At 38.2% G+C, this 18,294-nt stretch overlaps 1 protein-coding gene across 1 annotated transcript in view; it reads left to right on the top strand.

Annotated features, from left to right (window-relative positions):
- LOC106878398 (structural maintenance of chromosomes protein 5) overlaps positions 1–18,294 on the top strand; it is a 36,928-nt gene that overhangs the window by 10,607 nt on the left and 8,027 nt on the right. Inside the window, exons 8-20 of the mRNA XM_052973994.1 lie at positions 1,610–1,671; positions 3,609–3,684; positions 4,497–4,614; positions 6,332–6,486; positions 8,855–9,063; positions 10,720–10,903; positions 11,020–11,078; positions 12,195–12,261; positions 12,377–12,478; positions 14,528–14,595; positions 16,499–16,622; positions 16,876–16,998; positions 18,011–18,136. Coding sequence (XP_052829954.1) covers positions 1,610–1,671; positions 3,609–3,684; positions 4,497–4,614; positions 6,332–6,486; positions 8,855–9,063; positions 10,720–10,903; positions 11,020–11,078; positions 12,195–12,261; positions 12,377–12,478; positions 14,528–14,595; positions 16,499–16,622; positions 16,876–16,998; positions 18,011–18,136 — 1,473 coding nt within the window. The remainder of the gene's footprint in view (positions 1–1,609; positions 1,672–3,608; positions 3,685–4,496; positions 4,615–6,331; positions 6,487–8,854; positions 9,064–10,719; positions 10,904–11,019; positions 11,079–12,194; positions 12,262–12,376; positions 12,479–14,527; positions 14,596–16,498; positions 16,623–16,875; positions 16,999–18,010; positions 18,137–18,294) is intronic.

Below are 18,294 nucleotides of genomic sequence, written 5' to 3'. Positions count from 1 at the left end.
GTGTCATGCAAATTGGCACCCGTGCTGGTGGCACGTAAAAGCACCCATTACACTCTTGGAGTGGTTGATGTTAGAAAGGGCATCCAGCTGTAGAAAACCATGCCAAATCAGACTGGAGCCTGGTGCAGCCTTCCAGCTTACCAGCCCTGGTCAAACCGTCCAACCCATGACAGCATGGACAACGGACGTTAAATGATGATGATGATGATGATGATGATGACACTGTATATATAGGCAAATCGAACGTCAAAAAACTGGAACAAAGAACAAAAGTCAATGAATATATTAGATTGAGGCTCAGTGAAAGTATTTTAAATGGAAAAGTAGGAGTGGAATTGAGGTTTCATGCATGGCTCCTGGTTGGATAGGGGTAAAGGTCCAGAGAAGAGGAAAAGGAGGAAGGCGCAGATAGTCCAGAGAAAAGCATATGGGTCCTTACATGGCTGAAAATTAATTGACTGGAATTTGGAGAAAGATAAAGAATAAGATTTTTGAAGGCAGGAGAGTGCAAAAATGGCCATTGCGTGTGTGTGCGTGTGGAGTATTTATATCTTTTTTTAATCTTTTACTTGTTGCAGTCATTAGACTCTGGCCATGCTGGGGCACTGCCTTGAGGAATTTTAGTTGAATGAATCAACCCCAGTACTTTTATGTTTTTAAAGCCTGGTACTTTCTTTATCAGCACCTTTTGCCAAACTGCTAAGTTACAGGTACATAAACACACCAACACTGGATAAACATACACAAACCTGTTGTATATATAAATATATACATATACTACAGGCTTCTTTCAGTTTCCATTTACCAAATCCACTCATGAGGTTTTGGTTGGCCCAAGGCTATCTTAGAAGGCACTTGCTAAAGGTGCCATGTAGTGGGACTGAACCTGGAGCCATATGATTGGAAAGCAAACTTCTTACCACACAGACATGTACCTAAAAAAATGCTTGTCAGAAGTGAGATATGCACCCATCCCTCATTCGTGGATCAGAACTTGAGCCTAGCACCTTAGACAAATATTTTATCATCATCATCGTTTAATGTCCCTTTTCCATGCTGGCATGGGTTGGATGGTTTGATTGGGGTCTGGGAAGCCAGGAGGCTGCACCACTCCGAGAGTGTAGTGGGTGTTTTTTACGTGCCACTAGCACAGGAGCCAGTCAGGCAGCACTGGCAATGACCATGCTCAAATGGTGCTTTTTTCGTGCCACCGACATTAGTGCCAGTCAGGCGACACTGTGTGATAGTTGTAAATGAGTGTCACTGTCATACAAGCAGTGTCTGTCTTTTCCAGTCTTCCATGAAGACTTATCTGACCGTAAGGAAATGTTATCTTGCCTTGGAAGCAGGAAAGGCATCTGGCTGTAGAAAAATCTGCCTCCTCAAGTTCCATCTGATCTATGTGAGCATGGAACAGTGCACATCAAAACCGATGATGATGATGACAATACAACTAGATTAGTAAAATATCTAAATTTCTCTTTTTTCTCTCATGATCAAGGTCTTTTATTCGAGTTCTTTATTAAATGTTTTGAAATCTATCATTGAAGAATTATTGTTTTTTTTTGTTTTTTTTTAATGTCAATTTTATTGTTTTTCCTTGTAAAAGGCTACAGAAGTTCTCGATGATTTAAAGTACAAAAAACAAGAAGAAGAACAAAACAGAAAAAGGTAGGTTTAATTTCTTCTGTTTTTTAAGGTTATTTCTACAGATTTGCTATAGAAATTCTTGCCAGCGCTGAGACATTACAATGTTTCATATCTGAATTCGTCTAATCTAAGCAACATGGGCACAGGAGCGGCTGTGTGGTAATTAGCTTGCTTACTAACCACATGGTCCTGAGTTCAGTCCCACTGCGTGGCACCTTAGGCAAGTGTCTTCTACTATAGCCTCGAGCTGACTAAAGCCTTGTGAGTGGATTTGGTAGATGGAAACTGAGAGAAGCCCGTCGTATCTATATATGTTTGTGTGTCTGTGTTTGTTTCCCATCATCGCTTGACAACCGATGCTGGTGTGTTTACGTCCCTGTAACTTAGCGGCTCAGCAAAAGAGATCAATAGAATAAGTACTAGGCTTACAAAGAATAAGTCCTGGGATCAAATTGTTCGACTAAAGACGGTGCTCCAGCATGGCCGCAGTCAAATGACCGAAACAAAATAAAAGAATACAATTGAAGATGAAAATATAGCAATGGGTGTATATGCAGATTTCAAGAATTCTTGTTCCTTCATCAGTACCTATCCTACCCATTGATCATTTGTGAATATATTGCTTAAACAGCCACTAAATATAGTGGTGCAACACAGTTGGATAGACCAATTTTACATATTAAACACATTCCTGGCAGCTGGTATGAACATGTTAATTAATTGTAACAACTCTGTATTTTGTTATGCAACCATAATATACTTACAAAGTATATTAAACGATTTTATAAGTCAGTACTGTGTTCTGCTGTGTTAGCAGTGCTACTACATTACTTGTTAAGATTATCTCTACAGATTCTCAATAGAAGTTATAACCAGAGCAAGAACAGAAAGTCATGAAGTGAAGAATAAAAGAACTTAGTGTGGCAAGTCTGGAGGAAGGTGGTGTGGTGCAATATAACCTGCATTAGACATATTTGTGTGTGTGTGTGCAGTGTTGGGGATGGGGTGGAAAGTGTGGGTGATGGGAGGTGAAGTAAAGGATTGAATTATGTGTGAAAAAGAAAGAGAACCAAACAAGTGAGGGTTCATGTTTAAGGTCGTGAATACATACATTCCTCAGTTTTGACATCCAGACACATCAGTTAAACTGCTTGTTCCTATAACGAGGTTATCTTGATCACTAAAGATAAGTCTCATCTAACACGGTTGCCACTGATTACACTTCAATGCCCCTGTCCTGTACTCGATCCGTCATCAACTGCTTCCTTACTCATTGCTTTCTATTCCACATTCCCTCCTTTCCTCGGTGACACTTCTGTCTTCCCTTATTTATTTGCCAAACACCTTTAACCCTTTCTTCAGAAGTGACTGCAACTTATGTGACTTTTTGTTTTCCTCATTGCCATGCCAAACTTGGACCCTTTGTCCTCCTGCTCCACTTATGGTACCTGTCCTTTCATCCACCTGCGTCATCTTTCCATATCATACACCAACTTAGTTAATAATTATACTGTGATTATCAAGGACTATGTACTTAGAGAAAGAGGGATTGTCTTTGGGCTTCACTATTGTTGGGATGTTTTTATGTGTTTGTCAGGCTTCCTTTGCTTCATGTTACCTCCATGTCTTTCATCAACATGTAGCAGTTATGTATATATTAGCACTTGACTCTTTTTACACCCAATCTCCTCATCAGGGAAGCTATTGTTTTGTGGTAAGGAATCCCTGACCAGTGAGATCTTTTACCTGTTGTCTGGTAGAGTTTCATAGTAAAGGAATCTCTTGGAAGCCAGTGAGACAACAGATTTTGCAGCAAGATTTTTAGGATGTAATTGACTTAGTTGCTTCCCTGAAATTGCTGGCCTTGTGCCCAACCTGTTTGCTTTCAGTTTCGTTCAAAGTTCCTGGTATCCTTCCTTCCTCTACCATATCTCTTTTCACCTTTTATTGTGTTACAGTGTTCGAGAGTTAAAACGACAAGTTGGAACACTTGAAAACCGCCTGGCCTCCATACCAACTAATGATGACAATCAGGTTACTTTTTTTTTTATTTACCTTTTTTCTAATTCTTTTTTTGAATACTTTCACATTTACAAAGTCATCACTGTTTAGCCGCCATTAAAAGACATAACGTTGAAGTGCCAATCTTTAAAGCATTTTACTTGCTTTGCCCATTAGTTTTCCAAACAATTATGTCCATGCTAACCAATTTCTTGCCAGTAAAATAGTGGAACCAATTTAACCCTTTTGATACTAACCTACCCCAAACCACCCTGGTTCTGTTATACAAATTTCTCTTTTTTAAAGAGATCTAAATTAAAATATTTGGTTTAAATTTCATGTTCATTTGTGTTCCAAACTTCATCTTAATAATGGCAAAGTTATTTATTAAATTCTTCTTCTTCTTCTTCTTCTTCTTCTTCTTCTTCTTCTTCTTCTTCTTCTTCTTCTTCTTCTTCTTCTTCTTTGTTCAGTGCGTGTGATAGTTGTAGGTGAGTTTCATTGTCATACAAGCAGTATCATTCATTCCCAATATTCTGCTAGAAACTGTCTGGCCCTGGGGGAGAAATATCACCTTGGTTGAAAACAGGTAAAGGTTGGTGACAGGAAGGGTGTCCAGCTGTAGAAAACCTGCCACAATAATCTGTCTGACCCATGCAAGAATAGAAAGGAGGATGTTAAAATGATGATGATGATGTATGCTTAGAAAGATATAATAGACAAAATATATGGTGTTTGTGTATACAAACAAATTGGTTCATTACAATTAATTTTAAATCATTGCTAAAATATAATTGATTTTTTTTTTTAATAAAATAATTAATTTGTATATTTTATTTCTGTAGCCTGCTATTGAGCAAATAAATGTGAAAATCCAGCAAGTCAGTTTACAGCTTACCAAACTTCATTCGCACAAATCTTCAATTCACGATGAAATCAAATCTTTGGATATTTCTATGAGAGGTGATTTTTTTTTTAAGAATTTACTTTGTTGCTATGGTTACTTGTTTCTAGTTATCAAGGCAGATTTTCCCCCGAAATGTTTTTCTCATGTAATCTACCTGATATAAGAAACCAAAGGAAAACCCATCTTATTACTTATTCTTTTTACTACAGGCACAAGGCCTGAAATTTTTGATGTGGAGGGGTGGAGTGGGGAGATAACTGATCACATCAACCCCAGTGCTCAGCTTGCACTTATTTTATCGATCTGAAAAGGATGAAAAGCAAAGTCGACCGTAAGCGGAATTTGAATTCAGAGCGTAAAACAGAAAGAAATGTTGCTAACCATTTTCTCCGTTGTGTTAATGATTCTTTTCTACTCTAGGCACAAGGCCCGAAATTTTTGGGGAGGGGGCTCAGTCGATTAGATTGACCCCAGTATGCAACTGGTACTTAATTTATCGACCCTGAAAGGATGAAAGGCAAAGTTAACCTCGGCAGAATTTGAACTAAGAACGTAAAAACAGACGAAATACCGCTAAGCATTTAGCCTGGCATGCTAACGTTTGTGCCAGCTCGCTGCTTCATTGTGTTAATGATTCTGTCAGCTCACCGTTTTCTTATTTACTATCTGTTACGCATTCAGTTGTGCTTGGATACACACACACACACACACACACACACACACACGCACACATACTGGTACTCTGTTGGCTGTGATGATGAGGTTTCCAGTTGATCCGATCAATGGAACAGTCACCTGCTCATGAAGTTACCCTGCAAGTGGATGAGCACTCCACAGACACGCATACACTTAATGTAGATCTCAAGGAGATTCAGCGTGACACAGAATGTGACAAGGCTGGACCTTTGAAATACAGGTTCATCTCATTTTTGCCAGCTGAGTGGACTGGAGCAACTTGAAATAAAGTGTCTTGCTCAAGGATGCAACCAGGAATCAAACTCTTGTTATGGCTGTGAGCTGGATACCCTTGCCACTAAGCCACTCACCTTCACCAACACACACACACAGTTACCCATGTCTGCTGTTTTTTATTGCAGAGTGGCACTGCTAGGCATTGATGTGTATAAATGTAAGGTTATTTCCAGTTCAGATCTGCTTGGGGCATATTTGGACCCATAAGAAAGCCATTTACTTTGTTTTGTCATAATTCATTTCTGGGTGATAGAATTCCAAATCTATATACATAAATGTGTAATGATGTCTGTCTATATGTGTGTGTGTGTTTGGAGTTACTCTAACTCCTCCCACACCATCCAACCAATTTTAATGATTTTTGGCACATAGGTAGATCACATGCCCTGAAGGTCAAATAAGGCTGGAATTTTTCAAAAACTCAATAAGGCTCAGTTGGCATCAATTTTTGTGAGCTCAGTTGAGCGTTTGAATGAAAATTTCCATAACGATGTTATTTTTCCTGCAGCTTTTGCATATTTTTACATGTAAAATTTCAACAAAATCGATGGAATAGTCTCTAAGGAAATGCTTATTCAATACAAGGTCAGAGGTGGGCTTAACTTCGACACAGAAAACATGTGCAATGCTGGGTCCAACAGCTAGTACTAAATGTTTTGGAAAGCAGACCATTTTGAATTGAATTATGATTATTCTTGTACATCAATAGTAAGTTAGTGTCTATTGTAAGAATATTCCAGTTCCTTTTTTTTTATTGTCTTGAGATAAAGATACACTTGTTGACATTGTTTTGTTTTGTAGACCATATCCAGGACTTAAAGCGTCTCCATGATATTGCCAATATTCGACTACAGGCTCTTCGGGAAAAGCACAAGAATACTTATATGGCTGTTCTCTGGTTACGTGAAAATTCTAACATTTTTAAAGGCGCTGTTCACGAACCAATAATGCTCAATGTAAGTAAAAACTTGTTTATAAACTTTGTTTAAATAATAATAATAATGATAATAATAAATGCCCTGATGCAGTACCAGGCAGTGGCTCTCATGGCTTCTGGTTTTCACTGACTGGAAGTGTTATCATGCACATGTCTCTGTGTAAAAGATGGTCTACAGCAAATATTCTGCTCAATACCACAGATTTGCTTGTCAGTTGTTTGACCTTAACCAGTTGAGCATGTGCCTTAGTGGCTGATGATATGTGCATCTCTGATCATGAGCAGAAGTAGTGGGAGAGCATCATAGCCATGTGTTGAAAGGAATTCTTTGGGGTTTGGATAATTCACCTTTGGAAACATGGGTGTTTCGTTCAACATCCTTAAACAACCCTTATTCAGGGACCTTTTGAGCAGGATGGGCTACTCAACCTGAAGAAAATTTTAACTGGGTCCCACCATAAAGTCATGTGCTGTTTATCTTGATATGAGATCACCATGTCATGCACATATGGTTGTGTTGCATGTGTCTGGTGTACCCTTATCGGACGGGCAGTCATAAGTATACTGGGCTTCGTATACTTTACTCCAGTGTCACTTTGATGGCATACATGGCTCACTTGCTCAATAATGATGGTGATTCCTGTCAATTTTGATGTATGGATGTTTAAAGGAGAGGATTTAAAGAAGCAAGAAAACAGGAAATTCAAAGAATAAAAGAAGCTGCACCTATTCTGCGATGGATGCTTGGATGTAATTTGAGTCGAGGGATGGATTTTGCTATAAAGGGGCAATGGGGACATTGATGATTTTGATTTTGCCTGAGATTGGTCAAATGTGTCTGTTGACTGCAAGATATCGATTCTTTCATTCTTGTTTCTTCATCTCAGATTGTTTGGATGTATCATGACACATTTTAGGGTGTCGGCAATGACTTTCCCAACAGCTCAAATTAAGCTGTAGAGACTTTAGTGATTTCTTTAACTTATCCTTGTATCTAAGGATGGGTCAGTAGTAGTAGTAGTAGCCCTTTCTCTTATAGGCACAAAGCCTGAAATTTTGTGGGAGGGAGTTCATTAAGGGCGTCTAACCTTAGAAACCGTGCCAAAGCTGACAGTGGAGCCCGGTGCAGCCCTTAACCATACCAGCTCTTGTCAAACCATTCAACCCATGCAACGGATGTTTAATAATAATAATAATAATAATAATAATAATCATGATGATGATTGTGTGTGTTGATATTGTTTGTTTATGTGCTTAGCTTGAAACAATGTCAGTGTTTAGGTGATGGTGTTATTGTTTGCATCTGCCTAAAAATGTCTGGCTGTTGAGTGGGAAATCCCAGGGGAAATAAGCAAGGGTTAGTGACAGGAAGGGCATCCAGCTGCATAATGCTGACTCATGAAACTGATATGACCCCTACCAGGATGGAAAAAGTAGGTGATGAACAGATGAACAGGTTATTAGTGGCATGAGGTAAAATAGTATGAATCTGATATTAGTTTGAAATTTTGGCACAAGGCCAGCAATTTCGGAGGAGGGAGGTAAGTTGATTGCATCAACCCTAGTATTTAACTGGTACTTATTTCATCGCCCCCAAAAGGATGAAAGGCAAAGTGCAATGTCAGTGAATGGTTGACAGAGCATAAGCATCTTGAGAGAAAAGCTAGGCATAAGAGGCATCAGATGTGGTGTGCAAGAGAGATGACTGCGTTGGTATGGTCATGTGATGTGTATGGATGAGAACAGTTGTGTAAAGAAGTGTCAATCTCTAACTGTGGAGGGTACATGTGGTAGAGGTAGACCCAGGAAGACATAGGACAACGTAGTGAAGAATGATCTTTGAATGTTGGGCCTGACAGAAGCAATGACTAGTGACTGAGACCTTTGGAGATATGCTGTGCTTGAGAAGACCTGTCAAGCCAAGTGAAATCATAGTCATGGCTGATGCTGGTGTCACATAATAAGCACCTGTGCTAGTGGCATGTAAAAGACACCTTTTGAGTGTTGGGCCTCACGGAGGCAATGGCGATTGACCAAGACCTTTGGCATTGTCCAGTGCTTGAGAAGAAGACTCATCAAGCTAAGTAAAATCGCAGTCATAGCAGTTACGGATGTCACACAAATGGCATATGAAAGCACCCATTACATTCTCGGAATGTTTGGTGTTAGGAAGGGTGTCCAGCCATAGAAACCATGCCAAATCAGACTGGAATCTGGTGCAGCCTTCCAGCTTGCCAGGCCTAGTCAAACTGTCCAACCCATGCCAGCATGGACAATAGACGTTAGATGGTGTTGATGATTAACCCGAATCCTACTGTAACATAACTGGATTAAACCATTATAACAACAATCGTCACACTATTCATTTGTAAAATCTTTTCTTTTAGATTAACATGAAGAATCCATCTGATGCCAAGTTTATCGAAAGTTTTGTTTCATTTAATGATTTACGCTCATTCGTCTGTGAAAATGCTGATGATATGGATTTGCTGCTTTCCAAAATTAGAGACGAGCAAAAACTGAAGATAAATTGTGTAAAATGCCCATCACAAGATATCTCCTACTTCAGACCAAGAATTCCAATTCATAATCTCAAGTATTAATGCTTTTATATTTCCTCTTCTAACAGAAAATTCTTCGACTAATTTTGAAACAGAGAATGTTGTCCCTTACTCAGATTTTACTGACCAAAAGTCGACCAATGAAGATATATGCTTTGTTTTGCTATTTTTCTTTCTATGAAATGACAAGGTATATTGCAGAACTGTTATTTTAACAAGTTCTATCTATTTACCACCTGAAGAGACACATCTACCCCGTTGGATGCTCCTGAACCAGTTGTTTAAGTCTCCCAAGAATGAGGGATTGATGCTAGATGTGTTGAAACATCTTTCATTTACCATATATATATAATCATCATCATCATTATCGTTTAACGTCCGTTTTCCCTGTTGGCATTAGTTGTCCGGTTTGACTGAGGTCTGAAAAGCCAGTGGTTGCACCAGGCTCTAGTCTGAGCTGGCAATGTTTCTACAGCTGGATGCCCTTTGTAACGCCAACCACTCCAAGAGTGGTTGGCATGGGTGGACTCTCCCATTGAAGACGTTCAGTTTTTGTTAAACGACCTGCACAAATGATTTGTTTATAGTGATCAAATGTTCATACCACACATTAACTCACTTTCTCCATCAAATCAACATCTGAACAGGTGCATAGGTGTGCCATGTGTCAAATGTTGAAGTGATCATAGAGCGACATGAGATGAAGTGTTTTGCTTAAGAACACAATGCACCACCCTGTCTATGAATTGAAACCACAATCTCGCAACTATGAATACAATGCCCTAACCACTAGGCCATGCACCCTTGAATTGTTGGTGATTTTTCCCCTCTGTCTTCCTTTTCTCTTGGACTTTGCTCTGTCTCCTGTTTCTGAAGAAGAGCGGCTGCTTGAAATGTAAAACCATGTTTCTTTCCTTCCCTGAGCATCTGCTAATACTTTGCATGTACCATGTCCTTGTGTTGTGTTTTTTTCTTGTGTTTGTTCTTTGTTTTTTTCGGATTTACTATATATATATATAAAAGAATGCAAAAAATGGGACAAGAACGCAAAACATCCAGACAGATCATACAAAAAAGGGACAAGAAAAAACAAGGATGGGTTATTCGGAGTTTTCTTTTGTCAGTCGAGTTCCAGATTATCTTTGCAGTTTCGGCTGGTTATACCTGAGACTGCTCATATATATATATATATATATATATATATATACACACACACACACACACACACACAGGTGCCCTGTAAAAAGCACCCAGTACACTTTGTACATTAGGAAGAGCATCTAGCCATAGAAACAAAACCAGATCTGGCTGTCAAACTATTCAACCCATGCTAGCACAGAAAACGGACGTTAAATAATGATATATATATATACGCACACACACACACAACGGGCTTCTTTCAGTCTCTTTCTGCCAAATCCACTAACAAGACTTGATTGGCCTGGGGCTGTTGTTGGAGACCCTTTCCAAAAGTACTGTGCAGTGGAACTGGAACTAAAATCATGTGGTCAGGAAGCAGACGTTTTAAGCAACCCCACTCCATGTATGTGTGTGTGTCTGTGTGTCCATAATTATATTTACCATTAAGTTGCATTTCTTTATGTGAGAAAATAAAAAAATTGTTTTGGAAAATGTGTTTGAGATTAAATATCCCTTTAAATTTATGTGCATCATATAATGTTTTGGAATAGAAAATATGGGTTCCGGTGTTTTTTGAAAGACTTATTCGATTGTCCTGAAGCTGTGATGAAATTTCTCTGCATGCAATATAAAGTTCATATGATTCCTGTTGGAAATGAAGACAGCAAATCAAAAGTCGACCAAATTATAAATGAAAATCCAACCTTAAATGTCTTTTTCACTGCCAATAATCAGGTAATTTGTCATGTTTTTTTACTTTTTTGCTTTGAACTTTTCTTTTTTTTCTCTTCAGTTTCTACCTTTATTTATTTATTTATTTATTTATTCATTTATATATTTTCATTTTTCAGTATTCCATTAAAACTTCGACATATTCTGGCCAAAAAAGTACACGGAATTATACGCTACGGTTTGTGCATTTTCTTGTCACTTAATTCTTAATATATTCCATAGAAATTATTGGATTCCTTTTCTCCTTCTTTGTTATCTTATGAATATGCACATTACATCTATGTATAACTTGTTTTAAATCTCTGAGCAAGAGATATGCAGTAACAGTACTGAATAGTAAAGTTTATTTGCCAACATAATGTGGCAGTCTTATCTATAGAAGGACGATGTTACTGTTTTTTTATCCGCAGGAAAACATCTTTTCCAGTTGCTTACAAGTTTGTGCCCATACAGTAGACACATCTACTATACGGGTACAAACTGTGTGTTGGTAGCCAGCTGGAAAAGATGTTTTCCCGGGGCTAAAAAAAATGAGTAACATCACCCTTGTATAGGACTGCCACATTATGTTGACAAATAATCTTTACCATCGAGATATATATCTTTTATCTTTTACTTGTTTCAGTCATCTGATTGCAGCCACGCAGGAGCTCTACTCTGAAGAATTTTAGTCAAATGAATCAACCCCAGTACTTTTGTCTTTTCTAAGCCTGGTCTCTTTTGCTGAATCGCTAAGTTACAGGGATGTAAACACACCAACATGGGTTATCAAGTGGTGGTGGGGACAAATGCAGACACAATAAACACACATACCCACATACGACAGGCTTCTTTCAGTTTCCATCTACCAAATTCACTTATAAGGCTTTGGTCGGCCTCAGACTATAGTAGAAGACAAAGGTGCCTTTCTGTGGGACTGAACCTGGAACCATGTAGTTGGGAAGCAAACTTCTTCCCATACAGCCTATATATATATATATATATAAACACACACACACATTTAATGTCTGCTTTCCATGCTGGCATGGGTTGGACGGTTTTTGACAGGAGCTGGCTAGGCAGAAGACTGCACCAGGCTTCAGTGTCTGCTTCGGCATGGTTTTTATGGCATGGATGCCCTTCCTAACACCAACCATCTGGCTGTAAAAATCTACCTCAAAAAATTCCATTGCAAACTTGGAAAAGTGGATGTTAAATGAGAAAAAAAAATTATTTTGATGTTTCTTTTTTTGATGCAATTTGGAAGCTTTGAAATTTCATGATTAAATCATATCAAAATTTTATTCTGTTACAGAGATGCATATTTATTGAAAAATTCCTCTGATACCATCAAAGAGAAAAGGCTCCAGGAAGAAATACAGGTATTCCTTCATCCGATATTTGGCTCTGAAATTGTCTTTTTCACTTTCATATACATTTATATAACAATGATTGTGAAAATTTAATTTATTAAAAAGAATAAATTTTCTTTTTCAGAAAACACAACATCTAAAAAGTGTAAAAGAAGAAGAAACTCGACGATTGCAACAAGAATGTGATCAACAAGAAAATACTATAAATGAACTGAGGAAACAAAAAGTATGATTCCTTACCATTTTCTTTTGTAATCACTGTTAATTCATTCGATATCTGATATTATGTAAACTGTTTATGGTACACAACCCTGTTTAACTGACGACAGATTCCTCCTTTCCTTCATCATTTAACCATTTGCAGTGGGAATGGTATTTCACTATGAAAACATTACATTATATTGGTTTATTAAAATGGTTTCCCTTCAATGGACACTGAATTGTAACGGAAAACATGAAATGTTTAAACTGCTTTTCACATCAATTATTAAATTTCATTTTAGTTAATAAAATCTTCAGCTTCTATTTTGGAAGCCAACAAAAACACCAACCTACTGACTGATCAACCTCCACTTAGTAACATTAGTAGTCTCTTAGCTCTTATCTTGAGTTCAAAATCCAATGATGGTTGGCTGTGGAAAGGGCATTGTGTTTCAGTTGTGCTCTTCATATATGTGTCTTGTGTAAGTAAGAGAGAGTTGTTGTAAATCGTTTGAATTTTAACTTTGCATCTTTATTACAGAACATATATTCTCTTTAATAAAATCTGAACAATTAAATAGTAAATATTTGATTAATTTAGTTAATGATTTTAGCTTTCATTTCCCCTTCATTTTATAAACCACAACGTCATCATCATCGTTTAACGTCTGTTTTCCATGCTGGCATGGGTTGGACAGTTTGATTGGGGTCTGGGAAGCCAGGAGGCTGCACCAAGCCCCAATCTGATCTGGCAGATCAGATTTCTACAGCTGGATGCCCTTCCTAATGCCAACCACTTCGAGAGTATAGTGGGTGCTTTTTACGTGCCACTGGCACAGGGGCCAAAAGAGCTGGCATCGACCACGATCGGTTAGTGCTTTTTACGTGCCACCGGCACGGAAGCCAGTCAAAGTGGTACTGGCATTGGCCACATTCAGATGGTGCTTTTTACGTACTACTGGCACGGGGATCACAACAACAATTTCCATTTGGTTTGATTTTGATGTTGATGTTGATGTACTTGACTCAATAGGTCTCCTCAAGCACGGCATGTCACCCTACGATCTAAGGTACTTTTGAGTTGGCTGGTTATGCGTCACTAGTGTAGGTTACAGCTGTGAACTCACTTTATTTGCCGGGTCTTCTCAGTCACAGCATGCCTCCAGAGGTCTTGGTCTTTTGTCATTGCCTCTGTGAGGCCCGATGTTCGATGGTCATGGCTTCACCACCTCATCCCATGTCTTCTTGGGTCTCCCTCTCCCTCCAGATTCCTTCCACTGTGGGAGTGGCACTTCTTCACACAGCTCTCCTTGTCCATCCGCAGTACATGACCATACCAACGCAAATGTCCCTCTTGCACATCACATCCGATGCTTCTTAGCTCAATTAGCTAGTGTCACTACATCCCACTGATTTTTATTTTATTAGAATCTGGATATAACCCCTGCATCTGCTGTTTAGTTAATTATTGCCACGACGATATCAATTAACAGAAACAACAGCAGTAAATGTGTGCTTCTTCGTTATCTAGAAGATGTGGGACAGTTTGAAATTTTATTCAATCTAATCAAATTACTAAAAACGAAAATGTATTACAAGCTTGCTCGTACAGGTGCAGGTGTGACTCTCATAGTAAGAAGCTTGCTTCCCAACCACATGGTTCTGGGTTCAGTCCCACTGTGTGGAACCTTCGGCAAGTGTCTTCCACTACGTTGCTTGACATATGGTGTCGGTTTGTTTATGTCCCCGTAACTTATCAGTCTGGGAAAAGAGACTGATAGAATAAGCACCAGTATTAGGGTCAGTTCATTCAACTAAATATTTTTCAAGGTAGTGCCCCAGCATGGCTGCAGTCTAATGACTGAAACAAGTAAAAAATAAAGAATTCCATTTTAGGTTTTATGACAAAAATCTGGTTTTGTTGTTGATTAAATATTTAGTGTTTAAACATTGAATTATTTTGTAAATGCTGGAGGTTCAGAATTTGTGGCCAGTTATGGAAAGTTTTTATTTAATTACTGACAAATATAATTACTAATTATTAAAGGAAAAAATTTATGTTTTTTTTTCACAGAAATTACTCATGCAGCAGAAAGATATTAAAAGACGACTGATATCAGAAATAAGTTCTAATAAAAACAAGTAAGTTAACAATCTTTCCTGAACATTTCGTTTGTTTGTGTAATTATTACAAAATGATGTTTCTTCGTTAATTAGGAAAGTGACAAACAGTAATATTGTAGAAAATTACTATTTTTAAATCTCACAACGTGAGATATTCAGCAACAGGAATTTGGCAGCACCACCTCTAACTGAACAATTATTCTGTGCTGATGAAGGGAAAAAACCCAGAAATTGCAATAATAAGTAATAATAAGGAAACACAGGAAAAGCCAAGTTCTTTGGCCGCATTGAGCGGTAACATGACTCAGAAGTGAAAATGGAACAACTGTTCAAGTTTCGAAATTTAATTGAAAAAAGTGGCAGCGACACTAAACTGTTGCCACTTCCTGAAACAGTACAAGCAATTAATGCTGGAACCGTGGTATATAAGATTTACAACCTGAAGGAAAAGCGAATAATGGCAGCCAAGAATGAAGTGGTGAAGAGATGCTTGGCACCAATATGGAATAAGGTATGCTATGTTGGCCGTGGAACACAAAGCACGACTGTCGAAGCGCAGTTCCAAACAGCCGACGTAGCCAAGGAGGTGTCAACAGAGATACTAAAGAACGACAAGGTAATGCTGTTACCCACATACTTGGGTCGCAGAACTGCAAAAATTATGGTGGAAGAAATACCAGCAGGATATGAAGTTATGTGGGTAGCAGCGGCTGTGATTTATGATGTAGCTGGCCGAAAACCCTTATTTCTCAAAATTCTATTTATACGATTCAATATTTACTGTGTCTATGCGACAGAAATCCCCAAAACTATCTCTCTATTCTCCCTCGTGTTAGCATAACCCTCCCTCTGCTTTACTCTGTCTCTCTCGATCCCCCTCGCTTCGTCTGCCAGGCCTATAAAACTAGCGCGTGCGACCGAAATACAATATCTGTGTGTGTGTCTGTGTTTGTCCCCCCATCACTGCTTGACAACTGGTGCTGGTGTGTTTATGTTCCCATAACTTAGCGGTTGAGGAAAAGAAACCAGTAGAATAAGTACTAGGCTTACAAAGAATAAATCCTGGGACCCAATTGTTCAACTAAAATCCTCCAATGCGGTGCTCCATCATGGCTGCAGTCAAATAACTGAAACAAGTAACTGAAAGTAATTATTGACAAGAGGAAGGATATCTTGGCTGTTGACTGGATGCCTTAATGACATTTGTCCTATTCATGCCAGAATAGCAAAAGAAAACTGAAAGATGATAACGATGTCTACAGAATTTTGTGTGACTATCATAATAGAACTGGGTTGAATGGGGGTAGAATTTTGGTTGGAATAAAGGAAGGGAACCTGCAGAGGGGATATTTGGAAGAAGGACTGTCTTGCATTTGGTGATCTGGAACAGGATCCTGATCTTTATTCAGGTATCTTGCAGTCTTGTCCAATCCAGCACCAGCACCAGCATGCAACCCCCCCCCCCACCAGATATTAAAAGGAATTTTTTCCTTTTTTTTCCCTTTTAACTTGTTTTGTTAGATTACGGTCATACTGGAGCATTGCCTTGAAGAATTTTAGTTGCACAAATCAACCCTCAGTACTTTTGTTTTTTAAGCTTGGGACTTATTTCTATCCTAAACACACCAACACTGGTTGTCAAGCAATGGTGTGGAACAAACACACACGCACACACACACTACAAGCTTCTTTCATTTTCTATCTACCAAATCCACTCATACAGCTTTGGCTTGCCCAAACCTATAGTGGAAGACACTTGCCTAAGGTGCCACACAGTGGGACTGAACCTGGAACCATATGGTTGAGCTTGTAACTTTACAGAGAAGCTGTCTTTTACACCCTTTGTCATTTCATCATGAAGACATGTGGATGGGAGCCTTTTTTCTTTAGATTCTATTTATTTATTTTTTTTCTTTATTAGAATCAAGTCATATGAGATGGAAGCCATCGACCTTGTCGAAGAGGAAAATAAAACCCAAGTAATAGTGCGTGAAATTAGTTGGAAAAAAATCAAACTACTGAAAGATTTATTACTGAATTTCGAAGTAAGTATGTTTAGCGTGTGTATGTGTGTACATGCGTGTGTACGTGTGTAACGTCTGTTGTTCATACTGGCATGAGTTGGACAGTTTGACCAGAACTGCCAAACTGGAGAGCTGCACCAGGCTCTGGTTGTCTGATATGGCTTTATATTCTTGAAAGAAAGAAATTACTTGTGCTTAGTATTTCTCATAATTTAAGGTTACACATCTGATAGACTAAACCGGGCTCAGACAAACTTTGTCTTTTTTATTTCAGAAATGTTTTGATATGAGTAAAAACAAAGTTCATTTAAGCCTTGAGTATTGCAATATTACACAGAAAAAAATTTCCATAGAAGAGTCTGTTCGTGAAACAACACATAATCTTCAAAAGATGGAGGTAAGTAGCTTTTTGTTTTTATTCCTGTGTCAAACTGTTTGATGTACAAATTTCTAATGTTAGCAGGAATTTGGTTTTTGTTAGAGCAATTGTTAGCTTATTCTTTTGTCAAACTGGAACAAATAGAATTGTACAACTAGCTCAGTGGCACAATTCAACAGATGTCATAAGGTCTGAACTTAAGGACAATTTGGTCAGAAGTCCTGTACTTTGAATTCACGGTCATTGTGCTTCTTTATCTGTTAGTTTCATTTCATCATTTACTTAAGAACTGGCACTGTGTCTGTTACGATGACTAGGATTCCAGTTGACTCGATCAACAGAACAGCTTGCATATTTTTCTCAGTTTTGCTGGTTGCAGGTCTCCCAGAACATTGATCAATATTAACATTTTTTCAGACATCTTGGAAACATATGAACCACTTGCACACTTGTGCGCAGCTCATACACCACTCTCCATACACTTTCTGCAATTTTGCATAGGCTTCTGAGCAGGTGTCACCATGACAGCTTTCTCTGTCATGGTCAATGCAACAATCACATGTTACACATGTTCCTTCCAAGCACTGCTGCAAGCAGCAGAAGTGAGCTTGAACATTCAAACTTAGTGTGCATGCACAGCAGAGTTCAAGGTCAGTTGTTGCCAAGCAGCTTCACTCTGTGTGTTTCAGCTTCGTTACTATGGCAACAGTCCAGATATTTATTGATCAGACCTTGTAGGATACACATTCCCAATTTTTATATTAATCACCAAAGTAACTTGGGACTTATGAAGAGAAAGCTCAGGATGTATGAAATAAGGGTTCGCTGAAAGTCTGAAAACAGGCATGGCCCTTGAGGCCAAAATTATGAAAATGCTTTGGACAGGCAACAGGTTAAATATCTCCGAGTAAATACATTAATATATTATTTCAAATTATATTTTCATTTTCTCATTAATGCAATTTTATTAGAATTTCAAAATCTATTTTAGATCTTGTTTGTTCATTTCTTTATTTTTTCGAAATTGCAGCGAAAATTGGAAGAGTGTAAAGAAAATATAAAATCTGCCAAAGATCTCGCCAAACAGCGTTTAGAAATTGCCCAGAAAGCCACCAACACACCTCCAAAGGGAGATTTGTCTGAGTATTATCAAAAGGTATTTAGTTAATCTAGAGATTAATTTGATTCTTTAATCTCGATATACTTTTTGTACATAATCATTATTTTTTTTTCTCTCAAAAAAATACTTTTATGTTATTTTCATGATTAGTTTGATAATCAAAAGTTTAATTGAAAATAACTTGTGTGTGTGTG

The sequence above is a fragment of the Octopus bimaculoides genome, chromosome 17 (assembly GCF_001194135.2).
Source record: "Octopus bimaculoides isolate UCB-OBI-ISO-001 chromosome 17, ASM119413v2, whole genome shotgun sequence".
Classification (NCBI taxonomy): domain Eukaryota; kingdom Metazoa; phylum Mollusca; class Cephalopoda; order Octopoda; family Octopodidae; genus Octopus; species Octopus bimaculoides.
This window is presented reverse-complemented; position numbering and strand designations above follow the sequence as displayed.